This window comes from Girardinichthys multiradiatus, chromosome 18, assembly GCF_021462225.1.
Source record: "Girardinichthys multiradiatus isolate DD_20200921_A chromosome 18, DD_fGirMul_XY1, whole genome shotgun sequence".
In the NCBI taxonomy this organism is placed as follows: domain Eukaryota; kingdom Metazoa; phylum Chordata; class Actinopteri; order Cyprinodontiformes; family Goodeidae; genus Girardinichthys; species Girardinichthys multiradiatus.
Window position 1 is genome coordinate 46143404 of NC_061810.1, and position 25922 is coordinate 46169325.

Below are 25922 nucleotides of genomic sequence, written 5' to 3' on the forward strand. Positions count from 1 at the left end.
CTAAACAGCAGATGTTTGGTATCTAATTCAAGAATGCACGGCCACATCAGAGTTGAATCTTTCTATCCAGTGTTCTGCCTTCTGGCTGCTGCAGACACTGCTCTGTCAGATTTAGATGTGATGCCTTTACCACGCAGAGATAGTCAAAGCAGCAGCGTTTGTGCAACTTTCTCCAATTGTTGTGCAGCTGAAAGCAAGGAGAGCGATGGCTTTTAAAGTTCTCTATTTCTAGAGATAATTCAGAGGACTGATTTTACAGCATGGGGATGTTTATATCAATAACAAACACGTCCAAATCATTGAAGCACGAAATAAATGGCAGTAGAGTAGCTATTTTTTGTAGAGTCTTATACAGGGAAACCTTAAGCCCACACTGGTGCCTTCAGCAGCAGAAGCAACCTGCCTCAGAGAATATCGATCTGTATAAAGTATGGTGTCATCTGCATAAAGGTACAATATTGAAGTTAACACATTCTTCCCAATGTTTTTGATAAAAATTAAAAATAAACTGAGACTGAACCTGAACCTAAGCTTAGACTTGGAATAAAAAACATGTGAGGTCCACTATAAAGTCATGCAAAAAACCATAAAACGTAAACCAGAACTCAAAAACAGCCTTGCTTGATTCAGACATAAAGACTTCTGTCCGTTTTTCAGTTGTGATATAACAGCATATTATTATATTACAGGAAAACATCATTTGTTTTTTGAAAGGTAAACATTGTGAGAATAGTAGCAATCATGCTAGGATAGTTATTTATTTGTAATGTCTTCACACCTGCAAACATCACCCATAAATATTTGTGCTGTAGGGACTAAAAAGACACTTTCTGGGTCACCAGAGATTAATTTCAGGTCATTTTACTAAATTAATGATGTCAGATGTACAGCAACAGTTATAATCTCCAACTCGAACTGCTTCATTATTATAAGGCAGCAGCACCTCTGTTGCCAAGTTGCTCATAAAACGATGATGCTGACCTTATATATCAAAGGCAGATTATAAGCAAAGTTTAAATTTGTGTTTGTGAAAAACAAATCTTTAATTCACTCCTACAACAACACAGTAATGACTGGAACATATTCACATACCTGGACTAATATATTATTTGTGCTGGTGTTGGTGTTCCATCTTGTAGCTCAACCAGTAAGGGTCCTGTGTTATTGATTTGTAAGCCCATTTGTATGCTCTTTTTAATACTTCTCAGTCTCAGCTAAAGCAGGTTTACACTTAAACTTCTAATAAACATCTACCAAATACACACCATGTTACAGTCCCTTGCGAAAGTATTCGGCCCCCTTCAACTTTTCAGCCTCTTGCCACATTTCACGCTTCCAACATAAAGATATAAAATTCTAATTTTTTGTGAAGAATCAACAAGTGGGACACAATTGTGAAGTGGAATGAAATTTATTGGATGTGTCAAACTTTAACAAATAATAAACTGAAAAGTGGGGCGTGCAATATTATTCTGCCCCTTTACTTTCAGTGCAGCAAACTCACTCCAGAAGTTCAGTGAGGATCTCTGAATGATCCAATGTTGTCCCAAAGGACTGATGATGATAAATAGAATCCACCTGTGTGTAATCAAGTCTCCGTATAAATGCACCTGCTCTGTGATAGTCTCAGGGTTCTGTTCAAAGCGCAGAGAGCATCATGAAGACCAAGGAACACACCAGGCAGGTCTGAGATACTGTTGTGGAGAAGTTTAAAGCTGGATTTGGATACAAAAAGATTTCCCAAGCTTTAAACATCCCAAGGAGCACTGTGCAAGCAATCATATTGAAATGGAAGGAGTATCAGACCATTGCAAATCTACCAAGACCCGGCCGTCCCTCTAAACTTTCATCTCGAACAAGGAGAAGACTGATCAGAGATGCAGCCAAGAGGTCCATGATCACTCTGGATGAACTGCAGAGATCTACAGCTGAGGTGGGAGAGTCTGTCCATAGGACAACAATCAGTCGTACACTGCACAAATCTGGTCTTTATGGAAGAGTGGCCAGAAGAAAGCCATTTCTCAAAGATATCCATAAAAAGTCTTGTTTAAAGTTTGCAACAAGCCACCTGGGAGACACAACAAACACGTGGAAGAAGGTGCTCTGGTCAGATGAAACCAAAATCAAACTGTTTGGCCACAATGAAAAACGATATGTTTGGCGTAAAAGCAACACAGCTCATCACCCTGAACACACCATCCCCACTGTCAAACATGGTGGTGGCAGCATCATGGTTTGGGCCTGCTTTTCGTCAGCAGGGACAGGGAAGATGGTCAAAATTGATGGGAAGATGGATGGAGCCAAATACAGGACCATTCTGGAAGAAAACCTGTTAGAGTCTGCAAGAGACCTGAGACTGGGACGGAGATTTATCTTCCAACAAGACAATGATCTAAAACATAAAGCCAAATCTATAATATAATGGTTCACAAATAAACGTATCCAGGTGTTGGAATGGCCAAGTCAAAGTCCAGACCTGAATCCAATCCAGAATCTGTGGAAAGAGCAAAGACTGCTGTTCACGAACGCTCTCCATCCAACCTCACTGAGCTCAAGCTGTTTTTCAAGGAAGAATGGGCAAGAATTTCAGTCTCTCAATGTGCAAAACTGATAGAGACAAACCCCAAGAGACTTGCAGCTGTAATTCCAGCAAAGGGTGGTGCTACAAAGTATTAACGCAAGGGGGCCGAATAATATTGAACTCCCCACTTTTCAGTTTTTTATTTGTTAAAAAAGTTTGACACATCCAATAAATTTCATTCCACTTCACGATTGTGTCCCACTTGTTGTTGATTCTTCACATAAAATTTGAATTTTATATCTTTATGTTTGAAGCCTGAAATGTGGCAAGAGGTTGAAAAGTTCAAGGGGGCCGAATACTTTCACAAGGCTCTGTATATTCATGTTCAAAATGGCGTCGATAGACAATTTAGACGTTGTTTAGATGTATTTTTAACAAAAAACACAATGTTCACTGGGAGTTGGATGCAATGCTATGTTAGCAGATATTAGCAATCTACAATTTCATAAAAGACAGTTAAATCTGGTGCTGCTCTTCAGCCCAACAATGTGTCTGTTACTATGTGGAGTTAAAACCGCCAGGCTCAGCTAACATATCAATCACCAGATCAGCAGCAACTGTTTAGACCTCGGAGTTTATCTAATGAGCTTGTTATTTTCCACCAGGGGATTTATTTACTGTACTTTTCAAGATGTTAATGGTGATAGGACATCTTACTGCTACAGTTAAGGGGAAGCTGAGAATTTCAGTTAATTGAAAGGTATCTATAATTAGTTTAATTTTACAACACATTTAAAAACAGTATCACAAATCTAATTTTCTACTATGAGAATAAGAGTTAAACATTTCCTGAAAGAACAGCCACACACAAACCAGGAAACCGTTTGTTTATTGGAAGACAATCTCAGGCGCAAAAATCAAACCAATAACACAGAATTAATTGAATATATGACATCACACACTTCTTTAAACAATTCAGCCTTCAGAACGTCAGCAATTGATACATTTGGACACTTTTCCGTTTGTAAATCAATCTTCCTTCCATAGTCAGTGGTTCTGTGTCTGAGAAAAGTGCTTCGTTAGTTACGGCACCCAGCAGGTGATAGGACAAATAAACTTTACTTTATTTCCATATGCATGAAGTTCCTACAACCATGCTTAACTGTATCTGTTGCTGCAGGAAGCTTCCAGTCAAAATGACTGAAAGTGCATGGCATTCGGAACCATGACTTATCTCTTTAGCCCTATTGGTAATTCAGTTTTTTGTTTTTTTTTACAGCTGTTAAAACACTTTCTGTGCCTCATTATTCAAATTATAAATATTTACAGGGATTAGACTTTTGAAAGCCATAAAGTAAAGATATCTTTATGCTTATTTATGATTATGATTCGATTTGTTTCAATTTTATGCTTGTCACAAATGGGCTCTCGTCTGTTTTATGTATATTACACTATAATCTGGAACAACTGATGATGCCTTAAAAAAAACTAACTACATTCTGAACAGAGCATGTCACTGAAATTAAAGGCATCACTTTTTTTACACCTTACAGGACATGACATAACTAGGAATGGAATATTGCAGAGATTCAGATTTTGACAATAGAAATGTTTAAATTACCTCTAAATAAGCCATACAGTGCTGTGCAACAGTTTTAAACCATCCCAAATTTCTTTATTTTTTTTCAAAGCAGTAGGACTACTTTGTTATCTCTTCAAGTGATTGTGGACAGTATTTCTCCAGTCTTCCTGGAGGTCTTTCAAAGGTTTTCTTTGGACATTTTTGCTCACTTTTTGACACATGCTTGTTCCTGATGATGGCAGCATTTTGCACACTGTATGCTTAGTAGAAATGTTTATACAGACAAAAAACGTTAGGTTTAAAACAAATGTAGAGACATATCATCATCTTTCAATTAGGAAACTGAAGTTTACACCTAATAACTGTTTTAGAAATCATTTGGTTGGTGCTAAAATATTGTTTTTACCCATTAAATTGAGCCATATTTGTTGTTTTGCTTATTATGAAGTGACTCAGCTAAAGAAAACTTTGAAAACTGTTAGTCACTAGACTTAAATGAGAGGAAAGCCAGCCAAAGTTGGAAGGAAACGTTTGAAAGATCTTCAGAGAGCTGTTCATTGAGACCACTTTAAGATGATACAGGAATACAGGAATTTCACAGGCTTCTTGGAAACATAGTATAAGGAAATGAAGGATGGCTCAAGACATTTGCTTTTCCTGTAATATATTTTTGGTTGAATCAATCTCAAGTATTGAACTTCAAAGCACTGTAGAGTAGTAGCACACACAGGATTTAAACAACACATTAAGTCAAAATAAATCAGACAAAAACAGTCCTCATGCTTAATTTGTCTTTTTCTTTGTTTTATAAAAAATAATTCCCAGCCATATAATCCCTATGGCACCCAGAGTCTTTAATAAAGAATTTCTTTCTAAGTTTTGCAGAAGAGGAGTCTCGTTGTCCCATTGTTTGTCCCTGTGCCAGACTTAGGTCAGGTGACCACTCTGAGCCTATCACAGCCCAGTAAAACTGGCACACTCAGTTGGCTATTGCTTTATGGTGTTCTTGATGGTCCACCTCTGACCAGAGCAGGGCTGCAGGACCAGCAGGTGGCCGAAGTAAACGTTGGCTGGCACCACCTCTAGACATCGTCCTGTGGCTCGGTTTATGATCGAGTCATTCTGCGCGGCAGGAAGGGTAACATATTAGACGGGTTTTACAGATGGCTCTGGGACCACATGTGACTGTGACAGGATGATACATGTGGCCAGGTTTAATGTCGACAGAAGCCTCTCACTTAATATTTGCAGGGTGTATATTAATTGGTGGTTAAATTTCTAGTTACAAATATAAAAGTCACACACACAGTTAGCAATACAGTCCAACAGCTTAAAAAAAACAACCTGCAAGATTTTTTTTAAGTTTAATTCAATGTAAAACGTGATCTATGCAACAAAAGGTTTGCAACTATCTCTGCGACAACTCAGTGCAAACATAACGAAAAGCTGTGACACCAAACCAACATCATTAGCCCTCAGTAGCAGAACTCTCTCCTGTGTCTCCATACATCAGTGTACGTCTGAATAGGAAAATGCCCCTTGAACACACCATAAAGATGACACACAACTGTAATGTACACCTGCACAAGAAGAGTCATGATGATGAGACATGCTTCTTGCTCAGGCTGCTGTAATATTTCCTTTTTCGCTATGCATGCTGACATTTTAAGAAGCAAATTTTTCCTTGGTCGTGATGGAACATGAGGAAATAAAGATGATTATGTGGAACATCAAGTCGTCTTAAGTCATGCTTGATGTGCTCCTGTATTGAGACCAGTGGTTTGGTATTCAGTGTTCAACTGTGTCAGGACCTAGTATGTTACATTTGCCATCAGCAGTAGAAATTTTATTTTATTTTTTTGGGTTTTTTAGTATTTTAGGATCAATTGTCCCTGACTTTTATTCCCTGACTGACTGTCAGGGAATAAACATTCCAAGTGATCAGATAATTACTGGCCAAATTAAAGAGAATGTTCCTCAGTCAGTTTCACCTTTAATTTCAAGCATGAAGCATCCCGAGGGAAGTGAAGCCTTTGCACAGCATAGCGAGAGATAAATTAATGATCACTGGGGCATTGCTGCAATATTAGAGTCGCAGTTGTGTAAAAGCTGCAATGCTAAATTCTGAGGGAGCCTGGCTCATCAGGTGATCAAATTGTGTTTCTACAATGGGGAATGTTTAGTGAGGTGATGCAGAAGCATTATTTTGGCATTAAGCCTTTCTAGGCCACTGAAAAAAAATGAAGATACTCAATAGTATCAGGTTACATTTTCACTGTTGTATTTAAACTCTTTGTCACCATTATACAGACCTATTTCGTGTATCCAGGTTGATTGTGGTGCACCCATGTTTAAATGTATCTAAACACCGAAAACTACATTGCAATTGAAACTCATTGCCTGCTTAGAGCGAAGCATTTTCAACCAGCAATGCATTGAAACATATTAGACATGTGGTGCTTAAAAATCCAACCTACACTTCCTTCTGTTAGCACCATTTGTAATTTGAACATATCTTGATGATGGGTTGATATCAGAAAGAAGAGCTGACTTATTGATGTAAGAACCAGAAACTGGTTGCAATGGTTATTCCTGCCTTTTCTGGGGAACAATGGGGAGCCACAGATCCCCTGTTTTAATTAAACAGACATTCAATAACAGAAACAAGCATTTCAGCCTAAAAACAAACAGATGGAAAAAAGTAAGAATGTATTGAACTGTAACTGAGAGAACAAGTTGTGCTTTGGGCAGATTTTACAGCCCAACCTTAAGTCCTTTAACAATGGTAGACAAACTGGGTGAGAGCAGGGGAAATGCTTACAGACTAATGTATTCATTTTATATGTGGAGGAAATAAACAGTCATTAAAGTTTATTCCAAATATCTCACAGAATCATAATGAAGTGTGCGACATCATCATATTCTAAGGTTAACTTTCATGGTGAAATAAAAAAAAAAATGTATTGTGATTGTATGAACCCCATGAAAGGCATCAAAATCCCACTTCAGTCAGATGAACTTTCTGTGATCTGTTAAAAGTTTGAATGGCATTCGTGCTGTAAAGTCTGGCTGAGTTATGACACTCTGAAAACAGCTGGGAAAACAGCTTGCAAAAATCCCACTATACTCTAGTGGGACATTTCTCACAGTGTTTTTGTGAATGTTGCAAACACTGCATGGTGTATTTCTACAAAAACTCACAGCAAGCTATACCCAAGAAAGACACAGATTTTGTTGTCTTTTTTGCAAGGGGATTTTCCAGTGCTGTGGGAGAGGTACTGAGCCGAAAATAGTGAAGGAAATGGAAAATAACAAGCTGAAGGGCAACAAGGGTGCTTCAGCGTTCCGTATTTGTACCCTTTAACGTATTTATAAACCAGAAAAGTTCAATCCGATGGACGTTCACTGCAATAACCACATGTATCATATGTTACCAAAAAAGTGGTTGAAATTGGTTTTCAGATTACGTAATATTGATTTGATGGGACATCAATCAACAATGAAGGCCATAATATTGAGGTTATGTAGAGAAGGCCCTGATCCCTTTTCCATTAGTTATCTGAGATCAGTTAGCGGAGTTCAGAGGATAGATATAATTAGTTCCAAGGGGAATGCATTTAGGGACATTAAATGATTTAAATGCCAGTAACAAGATTTTTAACAGGAAACAAGGAACCACAGCAGGGAGTCTAACTTCCTAAAACGTGCTGCAGGAGATGAAGCTGAAATTGGTACCTGAGTGAGGATGCCTTACTACAGACAAAAGTGAGCAAAATGTAACTTAATTCTGCAGAATTAAGTAAAATTTTAAAAGCATTCCAAATTTTTAAGACTTCCACAAGTAAAAAAAACAAGACAGCGCAACAATAAGCATCATCTGAACATCAAAACAGTTGCTAGAATCACCTCCACCTCCCTGAAACATAGTCATCATTTTGGATATACTCCCAAGAAGTCAAAAAACTGAAAAGAATTTTAGGTTAAAACTGAATGACCTTTGATTTCTAATAAGAAATTATAGAATATATTAGTCAAATTAGCTTAGACGTACCACACATCACCTAAAGTATGTTACAAGCAGATATTGGTGGACATTTATACACAATTCTAAACAAAAGCCTTTCATTTCTTTCAGCTTCTTTTGCCACCCCGGTATTTTTCACTGATGGTCGGATCCACTTAGCTGTTATCAATACAAACAATTCCTTCCTTCTTTCTCACCTGAGAGAAGTTCCATGTCTTCTGCTTGACGTTGGTCAACTTGTCACAGTTTAGGAGCTGGGGAAAGCTGCTGATCTGATCGTCCACCACGCAGCGAGTGTCCTCGCCGGTGCTCCCCAGTGGACCCAGGAAGAGCTGACCCTCCTTGGTGTAACGTCCCAACTGAACAAAGAAGGAGACAGCAAACAGAAAATGGTCTAAATGAGATAGAAACGTGGAAGAAGGAAATCCCTTCTAGAAAGACCCAAACTGAACATCATGGCCAATATGTAAAAAACTAAACGTGGTGGAAAACTAATACTGCAAATCATCTGGAACACACCGGTGGTAGCATTATTTTATGGGCCCTGCACGGGCAGGGAAGCTGATCAGAGTTGATATGAAGTTGGTGAGAGCTAAATATTTGGTAATACTGAGAGAAAAGCTGTTAGAAGCAGCAAAAGGTCGAGGTTAGGGCGGAGCCTCACCTTCCAGCAAGACAACGACCTTAAACATGCAGCCATGGCAAGGTTTAGATATGTGTTAGTATGGCTCAGTCAAAGTCCAGACCTAAATCAAACTGAGAAGTGGTAGTGAGACTTAAAAATTATGTTAACATATGTCCTCTATCTACTCTAAATGTCAGTCTAGATTTGCAAAGCTGGAAAAGAAATAACCAAAAAGACTTGAAGCTGCAATTCTATAAAGTATTGACTCAGGGAACTGAATACAAATGCATGCCACACTTTTCAGATTTTGGGATCAATAAAAAAAGAATTGACAACCATCTATCACTGTCTTTCTAGTTCATGAGTATTGCTAATTTTTTTACTACTTTTGGTTGGTTAAACATTTTAACGAGAAAATTTGAAAGATTTTAATGACTTTGAATACTTTGCAAGGCACTGTAATGTAAGATTTAACATAATGCTACACTTTTAAAGTTTTGGGTCATGACTAATTCTGACAGGAACTTTCCCTCATCATGCAGGCTAATTTTAGTGTGCTTTAAAGAAAATGAGGTGTAGTTTTTCTACAGGATAATGAGAAACAAAACAAGTCTCTGTTTACAGTAGCTGCACAGAGGTTTTTCCTGAAAATTAGTGTTATCAACTTCAATCTGTTCTTAAAACCGTGTTCCAACCCACGGAAGCACCAAAGCTGGTTTGAACAAATGAAGTTCTAGTGTTTCTGTATAAAAATCCAAACTGACATCAAAACATTGAAAACAGAGTGAGAAAAGCTGCTTTTAACGGCTCAGATTGTGTTTACGCCTGCTTTCTAACCTTGGTACAAGTCTTGGATTTTTCCATCTGAAACCAAAGAAAATTTTACTGAAGTTTTCTCTCCACACTTATTGGCATGTCTGGTAAAGACGTGCTACTAAAGATGATGGTCCTGCTACTACAACAAAAAGTGAATTTCTTTTCATGCTTTTATTGCGTCTAAATCGAGCAGAAATCTTCCATCAGAATGTATGACATGCTCTATGAATAGTTTCTGCAAACATAATCTGGCCTACTTCAGACATCTTGGCACCTCAGTTAAAAAAATATGCAGCTTTTGCAATAAAAATAAGCCTAATGCATAAATAGACATTTCACATGAGATTAAAAAAGCACCTTTCTTATTTCAGTGAATAAAATAAAAATAACAAGAAATATAGAATCATGGTCAAGCTAACACAGGAGTGACTTAAAGGTTTATTTGAAAGCTACCTGCCAAGAACGGACCTGCAGACTAACATAGGTTTCACAGTTTACAAAGTTCGTTCGTTCGTCGTCTTCCGCTTATCCAGGACCGGGTCGCGGGGGCAGCAGACTCAGCAGAGACGCCCAGACGTCCCTCTCTCCAGACACCTCCTCCAGCTCCTCCAGGGGGAGCCCAAGGCGTTCCCAGGCCAGCCGAGAGACATAGTCCCTCCAGCGTGTCCTGGGCCGTCCCCTGGGCCTCCTCCCGGTGGGACGTGCCTGGAACACCTCCCGAGGAAGGCGTCCAGGAGGCATCCGGTATAGATGCCCGAGCCACCTCAACTGGCTCCTCTCAATGTGGAGGAGTAGCGGCTCTACTCCGAGCTCCTCCCGGATGGCCGAGCTCCTCACCCTATCTCTAAGGGAGTGTCCGGCCACCCTACGGAGGAAGCTCATTTCAGCCGCTTGTATCCGTGATCTCGTTCTTTCGGTCATGACCCAAAGTTCATGGCCATAGGTGAGGGTAGGAACGTAGACCGACCAGTAAATTGAGAGCTTTGCTTTTCGGCTCAGCTCTCTCTTCACCACAATGGACCGGCACAGCGCCCCCATTACTGTGGCAGCTGCACCGATCCGTATGTCGATCTCCCGCTCCATTCTTCCCTCACTCGTGAACAAGACCCCGAGATACTTAAACTCCTCCACTTGAGGCAGGAACTCCCCTCCAACCTGAAGAGGACAAGCCACCCTTTTCCGGTCGAGTACCATGGCCTCGGACTTGGAGGAGCTGATCCTCATCCCAGCCGCTTCACACTCGGCTGCGAACCGCCACAGCGCATGCTGTAGGTCTTGGCTAGAGGGGGCCAGCAGGACCACGTCAGTTTACAAAGTTTACCTTAAAATTCACCATGAAGTCTCTGATTTTTTGTTAAAGTTACTCTTCCAGTTGATGCTTTTTAAACAGATAACGCTTCACAGTGACAAATGGCTATCTAATGGGTCTTTCTACACACTAGGTGTAAAAGCTTTATTTGCATTTATGGTTGTAGATCCAACTGATTTCTGGGCGCAGAATTTTCCAATAACTGCTCTTGGTCACAATTCTGTTGATAACCATCCTGGACAAAACTCTTTTGGACATTCAGGGAGGGGGTAGATAATGTTTGCATGTTGACCTTCTTGAGTCCAGACCCCTGAGCGGCACAAAGTGGGTTTTGTAATCAGATGAGAACTGACATCTTACTAGAGAGTCTCATAAGCTATGGGTGGTGACCAGAAATATGAGCCTGAACCTAGAAGCAGCTGGAAAGAGCTTCATCTGAATGACTGAGATTCTGTGGCTCTAACAATTAGAGTGAGGGGCTCAGAGAAGACTCATTAATCTTTTATGATTGAGATTCCTTCAGGAGGTCTTACAAAAGAGATGCTTTAGTCATGCATCGCTCGTAAGGGCCCTTTGGACCGACCCAGGACATATGGGAGGGTTAAATCTGAACCATGAGACTCATATTTTCTCTCTAACATAAATTACTGTTAAAATATGCTGATTAACCCTGTTTTGCAGCATAAACTGTAAATCCAAATTTGCTGATAAAATTAAACTGTAGGATCAGTGTCAGGGTAAGGAAACCGCAGAGGAAACTGCAAGGATCTGCTCCCCTGAGCACCTGTTTTTCGCTGTAGGCTAAAACCGGATGCCCAGCGGGCCGAAGCAGCTCATGAGCTGACACCTGCTGACTCAGTGCTTTACTGCAAAAAGTGAAAGACCAAAATTTTTAGTCTGATAGCACAATGTTCTTTCGAGAGAGTTTCAGCTGAGCTTGTCTGAGACATACAGGAGCACACTGGTAAGTAGTGTGTATTTGATGGGAAACAAACCATGTAATAGTTTTTTATAGTACATGGTGTCTGTTGTACCTGAGGACCCCAGCCATGGCAGGGGTGAAGTGTGGCTGTGTGGTTTTCCTTCATACCCTGATCCATACACAAGTGGCTCACTTTGAAGTTACGGATCTGAAATAAAAAATGACACAGAAGCTATCAGCAAATCGGTACGGCTTTCATAGAAAAAGATCAGATTTTAGTATTGAACATAAACTTGCTAATCTGTTTCTTTCGTGGTTAAGATTTTATTGCACGTTTCTAATCTCCCTTGAGAAATGTCATCTATGTCTGTAGATGCACCAAGTTTCAGGTGTACAAGCTTTGACCTTTAAGGTCACCTTCGAGTCGGTTCGACTGATAACTCACCTCACCGTAGAACACCGTGTTATTGTACCTCCTCATTTCTGGGTAAACATTGTCGAGGTACCACTGGAAGCTCTTACACTGCAGACTTTTCCTCAGCGCGACCCGTTGAGACACGTCTCCATAATCAATGCCGTGGTTCTGCGAGAGCACACAAGACTTTGCTTTGTAAGCTGTAAAATACTGACACAGCAACTCTCTGAATCCTGGTACGGATGTCACAATCTGAATTTGTTTTGACAGAAGCTGGCAATGCTGGTTATATTAGTGGTATGTATAGCTTTGCATTATTTTAAGCAGTTTTTTATCATGAACATATAAAAGAAGAGTTAAGTAATTTATATTTTCTTTATTTTGACATTGAATAACAGGTTTTCTCTGTTACAAAATAGAAAAAAAACCTGAAGTCTGAAACCCCTCAAAATTCTCAGTGTTGCCATGAATTTACCCATTTTGTATGTTAATAAAATACGTATGCAACGCAATGTTCTGTAGCGCAACTTGAAAAAGTGATACCAAAACAAAACAGAAAGAAAGGACTCCCAGCTATCATTAAACTCTGCTATTTGGGAACAATAAGGTTTCTCATGGAGCAAGAAAGGTGGACTGAACCAAAACTTTATGTCAGCATCCACCTTTTTCCAACAGCAATGATTCATGTACAACCCTAATTCCAATGAAGTTGGGACGTTGTGTGAAACGTAAATGAAAACAGAATACAATGATTTTCAAATGCTGCTCAACCTCTATATGCGACTGAATACACCACAAAGACAAGATGTTCAAACTGATAAACTTCAATGTTATTTTATTTTAATTTTTTTACAAATAATCACTCATTTTGAACTTGATGCTTGCAAAACATTCCAAAAAAGCTGGGACTGGGGCAACAAAAGACTGAGAGTCATGATTGGGTATAAAAGGAGCATCCCCGAAAGGCTACGTCATTCGCAAGGTTGGGGTGAGGTTCACCAATTAGTAAAGAACTGTGTGAACAAATAGTCCAACAGATTAAGAACAACGTTTCTCACTCAATTACTATGAATTTAGGGATTTCGTCATCTACAATCCATAATATCATCAACAGATTCAGAGAATCTGGAGAAATCTCTGCAGGTAAGCAGCGAGGTCGAAATCCATCGTTGAATGCCCATGACCTTTGATTCCTCAAGAGGCACTGCATTCAAATCCGACATCATTTTGTAACAGATATCACCATGTGCGCTCAGGAACACTTCACACTTTAGAAAACCATTGTCATTTAACAAAGTTCTTTACCACATCTACAAGTTAAAACTCTACCATGCAAAGCCAAGGCCATATATCAACAACACCCAGAAACACCGCCAGCTTCTCTGGGCCTGAGCTCATCTGAGACGGACTGATGCAAGGTGGAAAAGTGGTCTATGGTATGACGAGTCCACGTTTCACAGTGTTTTTGGAAATAATGGAAGTTGTGTCCTCCGGGCCAAAGAGGAAAAGGACTATCTGGATTGTTATCAGAGCAAAGTTCAAAAGCTAGCATCTATGATGGTATGGGGATGTGTTAGTGCCCATGGCATCCTGGGTAACTGGCACATCTGTGAAGGCACCATTAATGCTGAAAGGTACACACAGGCTTTGTACCAACATCTGCTGCCATCCAAGCAACATCTTTTTCAGGGATGCCCCTGCTTATTTCAGCAAGACAATGCCAAGTCACATTCTGCTGGTGTTACAACACCGTAGTGAAAGAGTTCTGGTACTAGACTGGCAGTCCAGACCTGCCTCCCATTTCAAATGTGTAGCGCATAATGAAGAAAAAATATGACAACGGAGACCGTAGACTGTTGAGCAACTGGGGTTGTTCATCAAGCAAGAATGGGAAAAATTCGACCTACAAAGCTTCAAGAATTAGTTCTCAGTTCCTAAATGCTTATTGAATGTTGTTAAAAGGAAAGGTGATGTAACAAAGTGGTAAACATGACCCTGTTCAGACTTTGTTGAAAGCATCAAGTTCAAAATTAGTGAATATTTGCAAAAAACAATAAAGTTTATCAGTTTGAACATGAAATATCTTGTCTCTGTAGTGTATTCAATTCCATATGGGTTGAACAAGATTTGCGGATCGTTGTATTCTGTTTTTATTTATGTTTTACTCAATGTCCCAACTTAATTGGAACTGGGTTTGTAGCTTCTTCTGTGCTTAACTGAATGACTCGCCTAAAACGTCAAGCTGAAAACTCCTCGCAGCATATTAGATGTGACAACACACTGGTACCGACCAGAGGGGGTCTCCCAATAGCTGCATGCTTATGGTGCATTCAAGTACACTTGATTGTCAAAAATCTGGCTGTCTGTCCGTCCGTCCGTCTTATTAGCCATGTGCTAATTAATAAGATGCAGCTGTGATCTCTGCACTAAGTTAACAGTGGTTGGGAGTCAAGGTGTCTTCAATGTCTCCCACCCTAATTATTCTTCAAAAACATATTTTTTGTTCATCCTTAGTTGCAGATATATAGATTTTGGTGCCCTATTAGACAAAATATGAAGCATAATAACAACTACAGTGTGTTTCTGTTATTAAAGCAAATTATTTAGAGGATTCGGCATGGACAAAACAATACTGTCTTAGATTAAGACTGTAGCAATATGAACCCCCTCTGAAATTTGATTTCTCTGCTCTGACATTTGCAGAAGGTTTCAATATGATGTTAAACTGAGCTAAAATAATCTTTTATCCATCAAATACCATTCCTGATAGTAAAACAATGTAATGTTTATGACCCTGAAGCTATTAATAATGATAAACTGTATTTTAAGGGCCATTTCAAGAACATATACTGTCCTTTAAAGTGATGATGTTATTCTGACAGTAGGGCTCTGTAAGCTTTTAAAATGAAGGCATTTTTGGGTTTTCTAATCAGAATATTACATGTTGGTAATCTTGAATTAAGATTTCTACTTCCATGCAGAAAGACATTGTTATCCAGTGTCTTGGGAAAGTCTCTCGCTAAAAACTTAAGAGGGTTTGGAAAAACATAGAAGATTGTATTTTGTAATGTGCAATGAACACACATCTTCTAAATCGTCATCGGCACCTGGTGATGTCACTATGGGGAACTTAACTCAGGAGTACCGAGCAGGGAAATGCAAAACTGCATCAGACAGCCACAATATTTTTATTTGAAAAAGACTGAGGATTAGCTGGCTGGGTTTGTTAATTAACAAATTAAATGTTCATTTACTAAACTGTCAGAAAACACAACAGGTATTACTTGTGAACATTTCAACACTAAAAGTAGAAATGAATTTTTGTTTGATATAATTATTTTTAACTAGGTTTTCAAACCTGCTAAAATCGATTCTTATTCAGACTGATATGCTTTCTAAATTGCTGCCAATGTTTTTGTATTTCAATGTATTCTGGTGGTTGTACACACAGAGCTGAAAGATCTGCGTTAGTAGGCGTTCATTGCAGCTCGTCTGCAGGCCCTGCAGTCTTCATTAAAGAGTTCATAGAGAACAACAGACATTGCTCCAAATTAATGTTCCCAAAGCGGGCCTTAGGACCTGACTGGATCGAGGGCTTGAGATGATCTTGAGTTTAAATTAAATTTGATAATAAATAAATGTAGTCATATGATATTTTTTAAGATGCCTTTTTCTGTAATTGAAAGAAGAGATTAGTCTAGTGGCTATAACTGTCTAACAGTAATATAATAGTTGTTGAGACTGAGATTTTCCACAGAAGCAGGAATATCGGAAGTGCCCGATGTAAGCAAGCAAACGTCATCATGATTTTTGTCCAATGTATTTCTCACCTCCATTGGGATGTTCCAGGCCAGGTACACATTGGACTTGTATTCATCCATCCAGACTTCGGCCACTCGTAGAGCATTACGCCGGGTGTGGAACGCTATGTTGCTGTGGTAGGGTTTCTTTATTCTAGCAATGTGAGCCACTCTGGAACAAGGTAGCACCTCCATGCTACCACCACACAGCCACACCTGCAGGTAAACACATGCCGATAGATAAACAGCTTCACCACAACTGGATTTGCATTTTATCCTCTCATCAGAAGTTTCTACTCTCCTTATACAACATGTGAAAATGAGAGCTTTGAGGGTAATATATGCTGTTCAGTTGCAGAATTTGAAATTCCTCTTTTATACTGAGTTCCTCAGGGTTCAATTTTAGGCCCCCTTTTTGCTCTTTGTCTGCACCTACTTGGATCCATTCTTCGAAAGCTTGCTGTCTCTTCCCATTTTTATGCAAACAATTGCCAAATCTATTTGCTACTTAAGGGTGACACAAACTAAATTGAACCCCTTCTCAATCATTTTAATGATTTAAATGGTTGGATGGCTTTAGGTTTTTAATTTTTTTATTGAAAAAAAGACTGAGATGATGGTATTCAGTGGCACATCAAAGGGCTTGTGTGTGGACCTGGGTTGTCTTGGCCGAAATCTTGGTTTAAAAATGGACGATCAGCTTACATTTGGCAGCCGGAACAAGACTGTCATCACGTCCAGCTTCTTCCGGCTTCGGCGGCTGGCCAAGATAAAGTCCATGCTCACGAAAAAGCACTTGGACAGTAATCCATGCCTTTGTGACCACACGGTTGGATTACTGTAACACATTTTGTTTTTGGTGTCAGCCGGTCTTTAATCACACGTCTGCAGACGGTGCAAAATGCTGCTTCATGTCTTTTAACAAACACACACAACTTTGAGCACATTTTACTGGTTTTAAGTTCACTGCACTGGCTGCCCATTCATTTTATGACACATTTCCTTTGTTTGTTTTTAAGTGTTTAAATGGCCTCACTCCGCTCTACAACATTTACAACCCTTCGCGCCACCTCGTTCTTTTAAGTCAGCTGACCTTTTGCTCTTGTCAGTATCAAGAACCAAGCCTAAGCTCAGAGGGGACCGAGCCTTCTCTGTAGCCTGTCCTAACCTCTGGAATGATCTGCCGCTGTACATAAGGCAGGCATCCTCCCTGGCCATTTTTAAATCTCTTATAAAAACAAATTTTTTCTCATGGGCTTTTAATACTTTTATGTCCAAGTATTTTATTAATGTTGAATTGTATTGATTCTACTTGTATTATCTATAATTTTCTTTTATCTGTACAGCACTTTGGCCTCTTTTGTGCTTAAGTGCTTTTCTAAGTAAAGTTGGAATGGATCCTTTTCAGTTTAAAATAATCTGAAACAACAGAAACAGATTTTAAATCTCTTGAAATGTGCAGAAACAAACTCCTAAACCTTCTCGCTTCATGTGACCTATTTATCGCTATTGGCTTGCTGTCAGCTGCACACACAGGACTGGTCCTCCAGGACCCTTAATGGGGCCTCATTTGTCAGTGATGCCATGCTATGGCGGCCAATGCTCCATTTAAACCTGCAGGGGTAAAGAGTGCTCAAGAACAAAAGGAAACTGGGTGACACACAGACCCTGATGCCGAGCTCGATGTTCTCCCCTCCATAGACGTCCATGCCCGAGTCCAGCAGACCAAGTTCCCCAAAGTAGTCCCTGTTGGCCACAAAGGAGCAGCCAATCATGGCTGGAGTCCTGCGGAGACCATATTCCCATAGAAACACAAGTGATAAAGACACTTTATATACTGAATTGAGGAAAATTACTTTGCAAATGTTAAATTAGCCACTGTTGAATAAATATTTGCTTCTCCGGTTATGTTTTCACACATGCTCTGCCACCCTGAAAGAGATTGCTCAGTTTTCCAACCAACCTCTTGGTCAAATGTAATTTGTTGGGGTACTTACCATAAGAGTGTGGGTATAATCACAGGTAAGATTCCTTTATCCTTAGTTCTGCTGATCTCGATGTTTCTTTTCCTTCACATACATATATAGAAATTTGCAAAACTACTGATAATTACAGTCCTTAAGTAGCCTCATTAAATCTTGACATGCTGCAAAGGCAAAATATTTTCCCACTGTGGTGATTTACTCCACATTCTGCCCCCTGATGAGACCTACAATCCTATGGACTGGATCCTGTAAGACTGCTGGCAAAAAATGTCATGCTGTGAATAACAACTGTAGTAATGTGTATCTTTGAGGAGGTTTCCATTTTCTATCGTTATTAAATTAAAATATAAAAAAATATATTAATAATAGAGTTGGTTATCAGATAAGTTTCCTACACTTTGAACTGTTTCAGATTTTTTAATGTTTCAACAACACACTTCAATGTGTTCAATTGGGATTTTATGGGATAAATAAACACAAAGTAGCACATTATTGTAAAGAGGAACAAAAAGTGTGGTGAGGATTTGTACAGTATTCAGCCTCTTTCAGGCTAATACCCCTAAATAAATTCCAGTGCAACCTATTGCCATCAGAACTCACCAAATTGGCAAATATAATCCACGTGTATAATTTAATCTCATTACCAATGGAGCTGTTGTGTGAAGGCCTCAGAGGTTGAAACACCATCCTAAGCTCGAACATCCTACAAAGCACTGTTCAATTCATCATCAGTTAAGTAGAAAGAATATAGCACAGCTGCAGATCTACCAAGACATGGTCGTCCACCTAAGCTGGCAGGTCGGGCAAGGAGAGCATTTAAAAAAGAAGCAGCTAAGTGGCTAACAGTAACTCTGGTGGAGCTGCAAAAATCCACAGCTCAGGTGGCAGAATCTGTCAACAAGGCAACTAGTGGTTGCGGCGTTAATGGATGAGTGGCAAGAAGAAAGCCATTATTTAAAGAAAACCCAAAGAACTAACATTCAGTTTGCCAGAAGCCATATAGGGAACACAGCAAACATAGTAGAAGCTGCTCTGGTCAGGTGAGACAAGAACAAAATTTACATGTCTGTCTTATATGCAAAACACTGCACATCATTCTTAAAACACCATCCCCAATTTAAAACATTCAGCAGGGATAAGGAAGTAAGTCAGAGATTAAGGGAAGATGGATGGCACTAAATACAGAGCGATGCTGGAAGAAAATTTGTTGGATGCTGAAAACAACTGAGACTGGGTAAGAGGTTCACCTTCCAGCAGGACAACATTGCTGAACAATGAGCAACAATGAGATGGTTTAGTTCAGGGATGTCCTGCACCTTTTAGACATGTCCCTGGTCATACACACCTGAATCAAATGGCCAAATCACTTACTTTGCATGTAATAAATTCCCACAAAATCTCCCTAATGACCTAATTATTTAATTCAGGTGTGTTGAAGCAGAGACCCATCTAATAGTTGCAGGACATCGTCCCTCAAGGACTGAAGTCTGACACCTGGTATTTAGATAAAATTATTTCTATGAGTTAGAATGGCCCAGTCAAAGTCCAGTTCAAAATCCTTTTGAGAATCTGTTGAAAGAATTGAAACTCTCCATACAATCTGACTGCTTGGGCTATTTTGCAAATAAAGCTGGATCTCTAGATGTGCAAAGCTGGTAGAGACAAACCCCCAAAGCCTTGAAGCTATATTGGCAGCAGAAGGTGGTTCTACTAAGAACCGATTCGGGGGGGCAGAATAAAGATTTGGTATGTATGAAAAAATTTTTCATTTCCTTCCCACTTCATAATTATGCATTACTTGCTGTTCAGGTATGTAAAATTTCTCTACTGCACATTGAATTTTAACATGATAAACTGAAAAAGCTTAAGGAGTATTAATACTTTTAAGGGAACTATGGTGCAATTTGCAGCCATTCTGGTCTCAGGGAAGAAATCTTCTAAATGTTTTAGAGGAGGCCAATACTCATTGTTAGTTCATGTTTTCTTGAAAAATTACCTCTAGAAAAATTCTAACATGAAATGAAATAAATAGCCTGTTAAAAGGGATTTTTCCCCTCCACTGTCGTTTCATGCATGCTCAGTGTGAGGGATTGCTGCAAAGTCAATGCAAGCAACTGTCCAGGAGGAGTGAATGCTGCAAGTCACTGACAATCTGCTGGGTTTCCTTAGATAAAAAAACTTTTTAACCAGTTCGAATAATAAACTGAATCTGACTGCACTGTTTGATAGTTCGGGTTAATTGGAATGTTTGTGCCTGACCTAAACTCTGTATGATTCAATTGAATCAACTTTGTAAAGTGCCTTGAGATGATATGTTGTGAATTGGCGCTACATAAATAAAAATGAATTGAATTGAATTGAGATTCACAATGCAGATAGCATTAAACATATTTAAAATTATGCTATAATGTGCACCTGTTTTCTAGGACTGGAACAGAATGTCAGAATGCCTTCGAGTAATTTATTAAAATATAAATGCATTCACTGATGTTAAAATCTGATTGTGATATGTTTACATGTAGTTTATACAAAGCTTTAATTTACGATTTGTAAATTAGCACTTTTTAAGGACCAGATCTGCCTTTGTGTACAGTTTGAGAATTAAATAGATGAACAAACTAGTAAGAGCGATAGCTTTGTGAATTTTAATCTTGAATGCAGAAACTCAAAAATCCAAAGACCTGTGTCCATCTTTGTATCTGGCAGTGTATTAGAAAAATGTTTTAAAGTATTTAGGGTGAATATTTCTTGCCTTATGGGTGCAGACATGTCACCCTCGTCCCACCACTGCTTGGGTGGGTTGATGTACATGCACCACAGTTCCCAGTTGTATCCGTGACCAGAGTTCTCATAACGCTCCACCTCAAAAGTGTCGTGCTTGATGTTGTCGATGGACGGAAGGATGATCCTCTTATGGTCCTCGTTTATTCTGGCCAGCACAGGCTCAGCCCTGACCAGAGCGTAAACACATTCACATGATCACACTTTACAAAATACAAACTTAACAGTGGCACAAGGTTTCTGAATATCTCACACATTTTAATCAGAAAGTAAGTATTATGTTTTATCTTTATGAATCCAGTATGATTATCTTAGCTTCTTTTACGGATCCGGTTCAGAACTCAGGCTGGCTGAGCTTGGGTCTGCTGAGCCTCTTTGTGCTAATTAAATTTATTCCGTCTTAGTCTGTATGAGAATCTGATAAGAACGGCTGAATGAAATCCTCTGATATTACTAGAGGCTCCATTTGTTATTGACAATATGACTACAAATCTATTGATGCTGGAAACTCTAGCCAGTGACCAACAATAGCTGGTATAACCCAGCTAAGCAACAGCTTCTTAGTCAGATGCTGTATACCAGAGCCAACAATGTTAATGCAACAAAATGTGGACAGACAGAAGAACACATTTGAAGAAGAGTGGAAAGCCTTTGTCCATCAATAGCAGCTCATTGTCTATATTGTTTTACTTTTTCCTAAATGTTTATATCAGATAGAAGCAAAGAGCAGAAATGGAGAAAATCAGAGCAGGATATGATTATCTGCAACAAACAGGATCTCAGCTGATTGTTTGGCATTCTATTATTTAAAATGAGATGTTACAAGTATAGCTGGGGTTTTCTTAAGTGAAGTTACAAGGACTGCATAGGAGCAATAAGTGTGTTATCTGCAGCAAACAGCAGTCATAGTAATCTCTGTTGTAAACCAGGGAGAAATATTCATGGGGGGGTACACTTATATGTATTTCCATCTACAACAGCTTGAACTCCAAAATGTTGTTGCATTTTGAGCAAACCATATACAGGTACATCTCAAAAAATGTGAATATGTATACATGTACATTAGAATAAGTTCCATATGCTTTGCCACTCATTTCAGGTAGAGAAACACATATATAGCTCCATCACACATAGAGGGAAATATTTCAAGCCTTTCATCTTTTAATTTTGATGATTCTGGCTTACAGATAATTAAAACCCAAACTTCTGTCTCAGAAAATTTGAATATTACATAAGATCAATGGAAAATTCAATTTTAAACAGAAATGGTATGTTCATTTTGATGCATTACTTCCTTGTTTGGGGCTCATTTTGCATGAATTACTGCATCAATGCAGCGTGGCATGGAGGCGATCAGCCTGTGGTTCTGCTGAGGTGTTCTGGAAGTCTAGGTTGCTCTGGTAGTGTAGTGGCCTTCAGTTCATCTGCATTCTTGGATATAATACTCCATGTATTCTCTTTGAGGTTCTGGTCAGGCCATTTGCTGGCCAATCAAGCACAGTAACACCCTAGTCATTGAAGCAGCTTCTGGTACTCTTCACAGTGTGGGCAGGTACCAAGTCTTGATGAAATAAGCACTCTTAAAGCTTGTCAGCAGAGGCCACGAAGATTATGTGCCTTGCCATTCTTGCCATTCCATATTCTAGGACATTGATTTCCAAATGAAATGCAAATTTTACATTCATTGAAAAAGACGACTTTGAACCACTGAGCAACAGTCCATTCTCTGGTTCAAATGTAGTTTGACACAAGGAATGCAACATTTTCACTGTGCATAGTGGCTCTTGATGGTCTGACTCCAGCCTAAGTCCACTCCTTGTGAAGCTCCCCTAAATTCTTAATAGATTGCTGGTGCACCTTTTCTTACCACACTTTTTCCTTCCACTCAACTTTCTATGAATATGCTTGAATACAGCACTCTGAACAACCAGCTTCTTTGGCACTGACCTTTGGTGGCTTACCCTCCACGTGGAGGGTGTCAATGACAGTCTTATGGACATCTGTCCAGTCAGCAGTCTTCCCCAAAATTGTGTTTAGCTGATTAAGGATTGACATCAGGAGTTTTCAATACTTTTTAAAACTTTTTCACAATATTCAAATTTTCTAAGACATTTAATTTTGAGTTTTCCTTATCTGCAAGCCATAATCATCAAAAATAAATATTAAAAGGCTTCAAATATTTCACTCTATGCGTAATAAGTCTATATAATATATGATTTCACTTAGTGAAATGAGTGACAAGAATTACTGAACCTTTTCACAATATTTTCATTTTTCAAAGATGTACATATATTAGATTTTTGGGACTTAATGATTTCTACTATTTTCTTAGCCAAACAATGTATCTGTTGTCAAAAAGAGGGAGAGATGGTTCTGAAGGACCCAAATGCAGGCAAAGGTAAGCAGCGGTATGGCAAAAATAAAGATATTTAATGATACAAAAACACACTTACAAAAACAATGTCCAACACATGACATGTTGCTAGACAAACATAGAGCTGATCAGTTTTCCAAGATTTATCACAGTAGCTCTTAAGTAGCTGGTGTTTTGGGATTAGACTGTGTCACAGCTGGCATGTGTGGCGCCACCATCCTGGAGGCTGTAACTAAAGAAAAGGTCTGATGCAAACACAATACATGCATATATTTTGAATATGGTGTCCTTTGACAGTGCAGGATTGTTTCCAGCCCTGAAGAGCTTTTTGCTTGGTTCTCCGAACTTAAATGGTTCTGACTGCCGTCTGCTGCAGGTAATAAACTGTAGACCCATTGCAGTGTGAATGATGTTATAAGCAACTGATTTACTCTCTCGGTTCCCTATAGGTTGATAAAACAACTATAATACTTAGGAAAAAGAGTGTGAAGCATACACAAAGTTTGAACAATGAATGTGAACAATCGAAAGGCTTAAACGATGCTCTGCACAAAGATTTGCGAATATTTCAGGTGTTTGTTTTTAAAGATGTCTTAAACATAAAATGAGAACTTTTTCGGTACAGAGACACCAATGAGTCTGTAGGAGCCTTCCGATCACGATCAGGAGTGTCATATTTGCATTTGTTATTTTCTGGTTTGCCTTGACTTTGAGTTGTAACTGGATGAGTAAGCCCTATTTATTTATTCTCCTGTTCAGTAAACCAGCACCTGTGCCAGAACAGGAGACAGTGGACACACCAATGTCAAATCCATGGTACTTATTGAGGCACGCCGATGGGTCATGAGGCTTGTCATAAACACTCTGAGATCAGGTCACCTATGCTGTCAAAATGAAATGTAGCATGTGTTTGATGTCTCCAAATAAAACACTTTCTGTACATGCCCTGACCAGACATAAAAATAACTATCCAAAAACTAGTTTGCTTTGTGTTGAACATTCTGGGTAGCTGATAAATTAATTATATGTCCCAAAATAAAATGTCCATTGTTGACTGCACCTTCCAGCACTTGCTCAGGATCGAAAGTGCACCTGGTGACATTACACCTCAAAGTATTACATTTTTTATAATATGTTTGAATAGCACTAAACAAGTTTCTTCTTCTTCTTGGTGCTTATCTTGCTGTCTTCTATGCAAGTATTTCTTCAGCTAGTGCTCTGTTAATGCACAGATGTTTTGATATCAGAACAAAACATGAATTGGGTCTATAATAACAACTCATTGGTAATCCACACAATCCTACGAAAGCATGTCAGTCCTGAAGGGCAGGTTTTTCTGCGCTTTGAGTGCCCTGTTGCTGAAAAGCGCTATATAAATAAACTTGACTTGACTTGACTTGCATGTTTTGGGTGTTTCCTGGTCCAACACATCTGAATCTCATAAAGATTCGCAACCAGGCGTCTGCAGAACTTGATCACATGATAAGAAGGTCATTCAGCCATTTCAATCATCTTTGACACATCTAATGCGTGCAGGACACTGCCCCTTGAGGATCAGAACTAGACACTAGAACTAGATCATTTTAAAGGGCGCTTGCTGTGCTTACATTTTGCTTGCCCTATCGTTCCTTAATTCTCTACATAGGGTTGACATTGTTTGTATCTTATTTAAATTTGGAATACAGAGAAAAAACAAACATGGATTAACATAAAACTGGATAAAAAATTTAATTAAAACTAATCTGTGTGAAATTTTACATTTCTCATTAGTGAGCCGTTATTATTATTATTATTATTTGGGATTTATTCCAACTTGATTCCAGAAAGCACCTACCATGAAGGAGTAAACTCTACATGGGCATCAAAAAATCCGGTGACTTCTGCCGTGGCAACCTTCCAACCCTCAATTCTGGCCCGGATCAGTCCTTCTCTTTTCTGGTTCCTGACGATCTTTACCAGCCCAGGGTAGCGCTTATTCACGTAATCCTCCAAAGGTCCTTTCAGCTGCTCTGTAGACCAAAGAAAAAATGGCTTATTAGGGTCTTTGTATACAATGAAATGGAGCAGAAGTGGTTACAAATTTGCATGTCAGAATCCTCTAGACTGATAATGAGAGTAAGAATAAAAACAGTCAAACCTCGCTAATCCTAATTTGCACCAAAGACAATATAATGGATCCGCGACAGATTAAAATATGGCAACTGAAAATTAAACTGCCTAACCTCTGCTCTCTAATCCATTTGATACAATGAAAGACAATAAAAAAACTGGGTATGAAATCAGTCACACGTATTTGACTTGGTGATCAAAACCAAAATCACCCACAGCTTTGTGTCCATTAATGCCAGTTCAGATACAACACCCGCCATATTTATTGGAAAGCTGTGTAAAAAGCCGTTTTCGAAAAAGGTGAGATCCTCCCGTATGCCTTACCCCTGGGACAGTTGTATTAGCAGAGAAAGCAGCGAGCAGCAGGAAGGAAGTACACACGAGAAATGCTTATGTTATCTTATACAGTACAGACCAAAAATTTGGACACACCTTCTCATTCAAAGAGTTTTCTTTATTTTCATGACTATGAATATTGTAGCTTCACACTGAAGGCATCAAAACTATGAATTAACACGTGGAATGATATACTGAACAAAAAAGTGTGAAACAACTGAAAATATGTCTTATATTCTAGGTTCTTCAAAGTAGCCACCTTTTGCTTTGATTACTGCTCCGCACACTCTTGGTATTCTGTTGATGAGCTTCAAGAGGTAGTC

At 39.1% G+C, this 25922-nt stretch overlaps 1 protein-coding gene across 1 annotated transcript in view; it reads right to left on the reverse strand.

The window, feature by feature from the left end:
- Nucleotides 1-3393: 3393 nt before the first annotated feature.
- Nucleotides 3394-25922, reverse strand: part of galnt17 (polypeptide N-acetylgalactosaminyltransferase 17) — a 54321-nt gene continuing 31792 nt past the window's right edge. Inside the window, exons 4-11 of the mRNA XM_047391645.1 lie at nucleotides 24989-25163; nucleotides 20752-20949; nucleotides 17682-17799; nucleotides 16045-16230; nucleotides 12245-12382; nucleotides 11912-12007; nucleotides 8325-8486; nucleotides 3394-5225 (exon numbers count right to left, since the gene is read on the reverse strand). Coding sequence (XP_047247601.1) covers nucleotides 5091-5225; nucleotides 8325-8486; nucleotides 11912-12007; nucleotides 12245-12382; nucleotides 16045-16230; nucleotides 17682-17799; nucleotides 20752-20949; nucleotides 24989-25163 — 1208 coding nt within the window. The 3' untranslated portion in view covers nucleotides 3394-5090. The remainder of the gene's footprint in view (nucleotides 5226-8324; nucleotides 8487-11911; nucleotides 12008-12244; nucleotides 12383-16044; nucleotides 16231-17681; nucleotides 17800-20751; nucleotides 20950-24988; nucleotides 25164-25922) is intronic.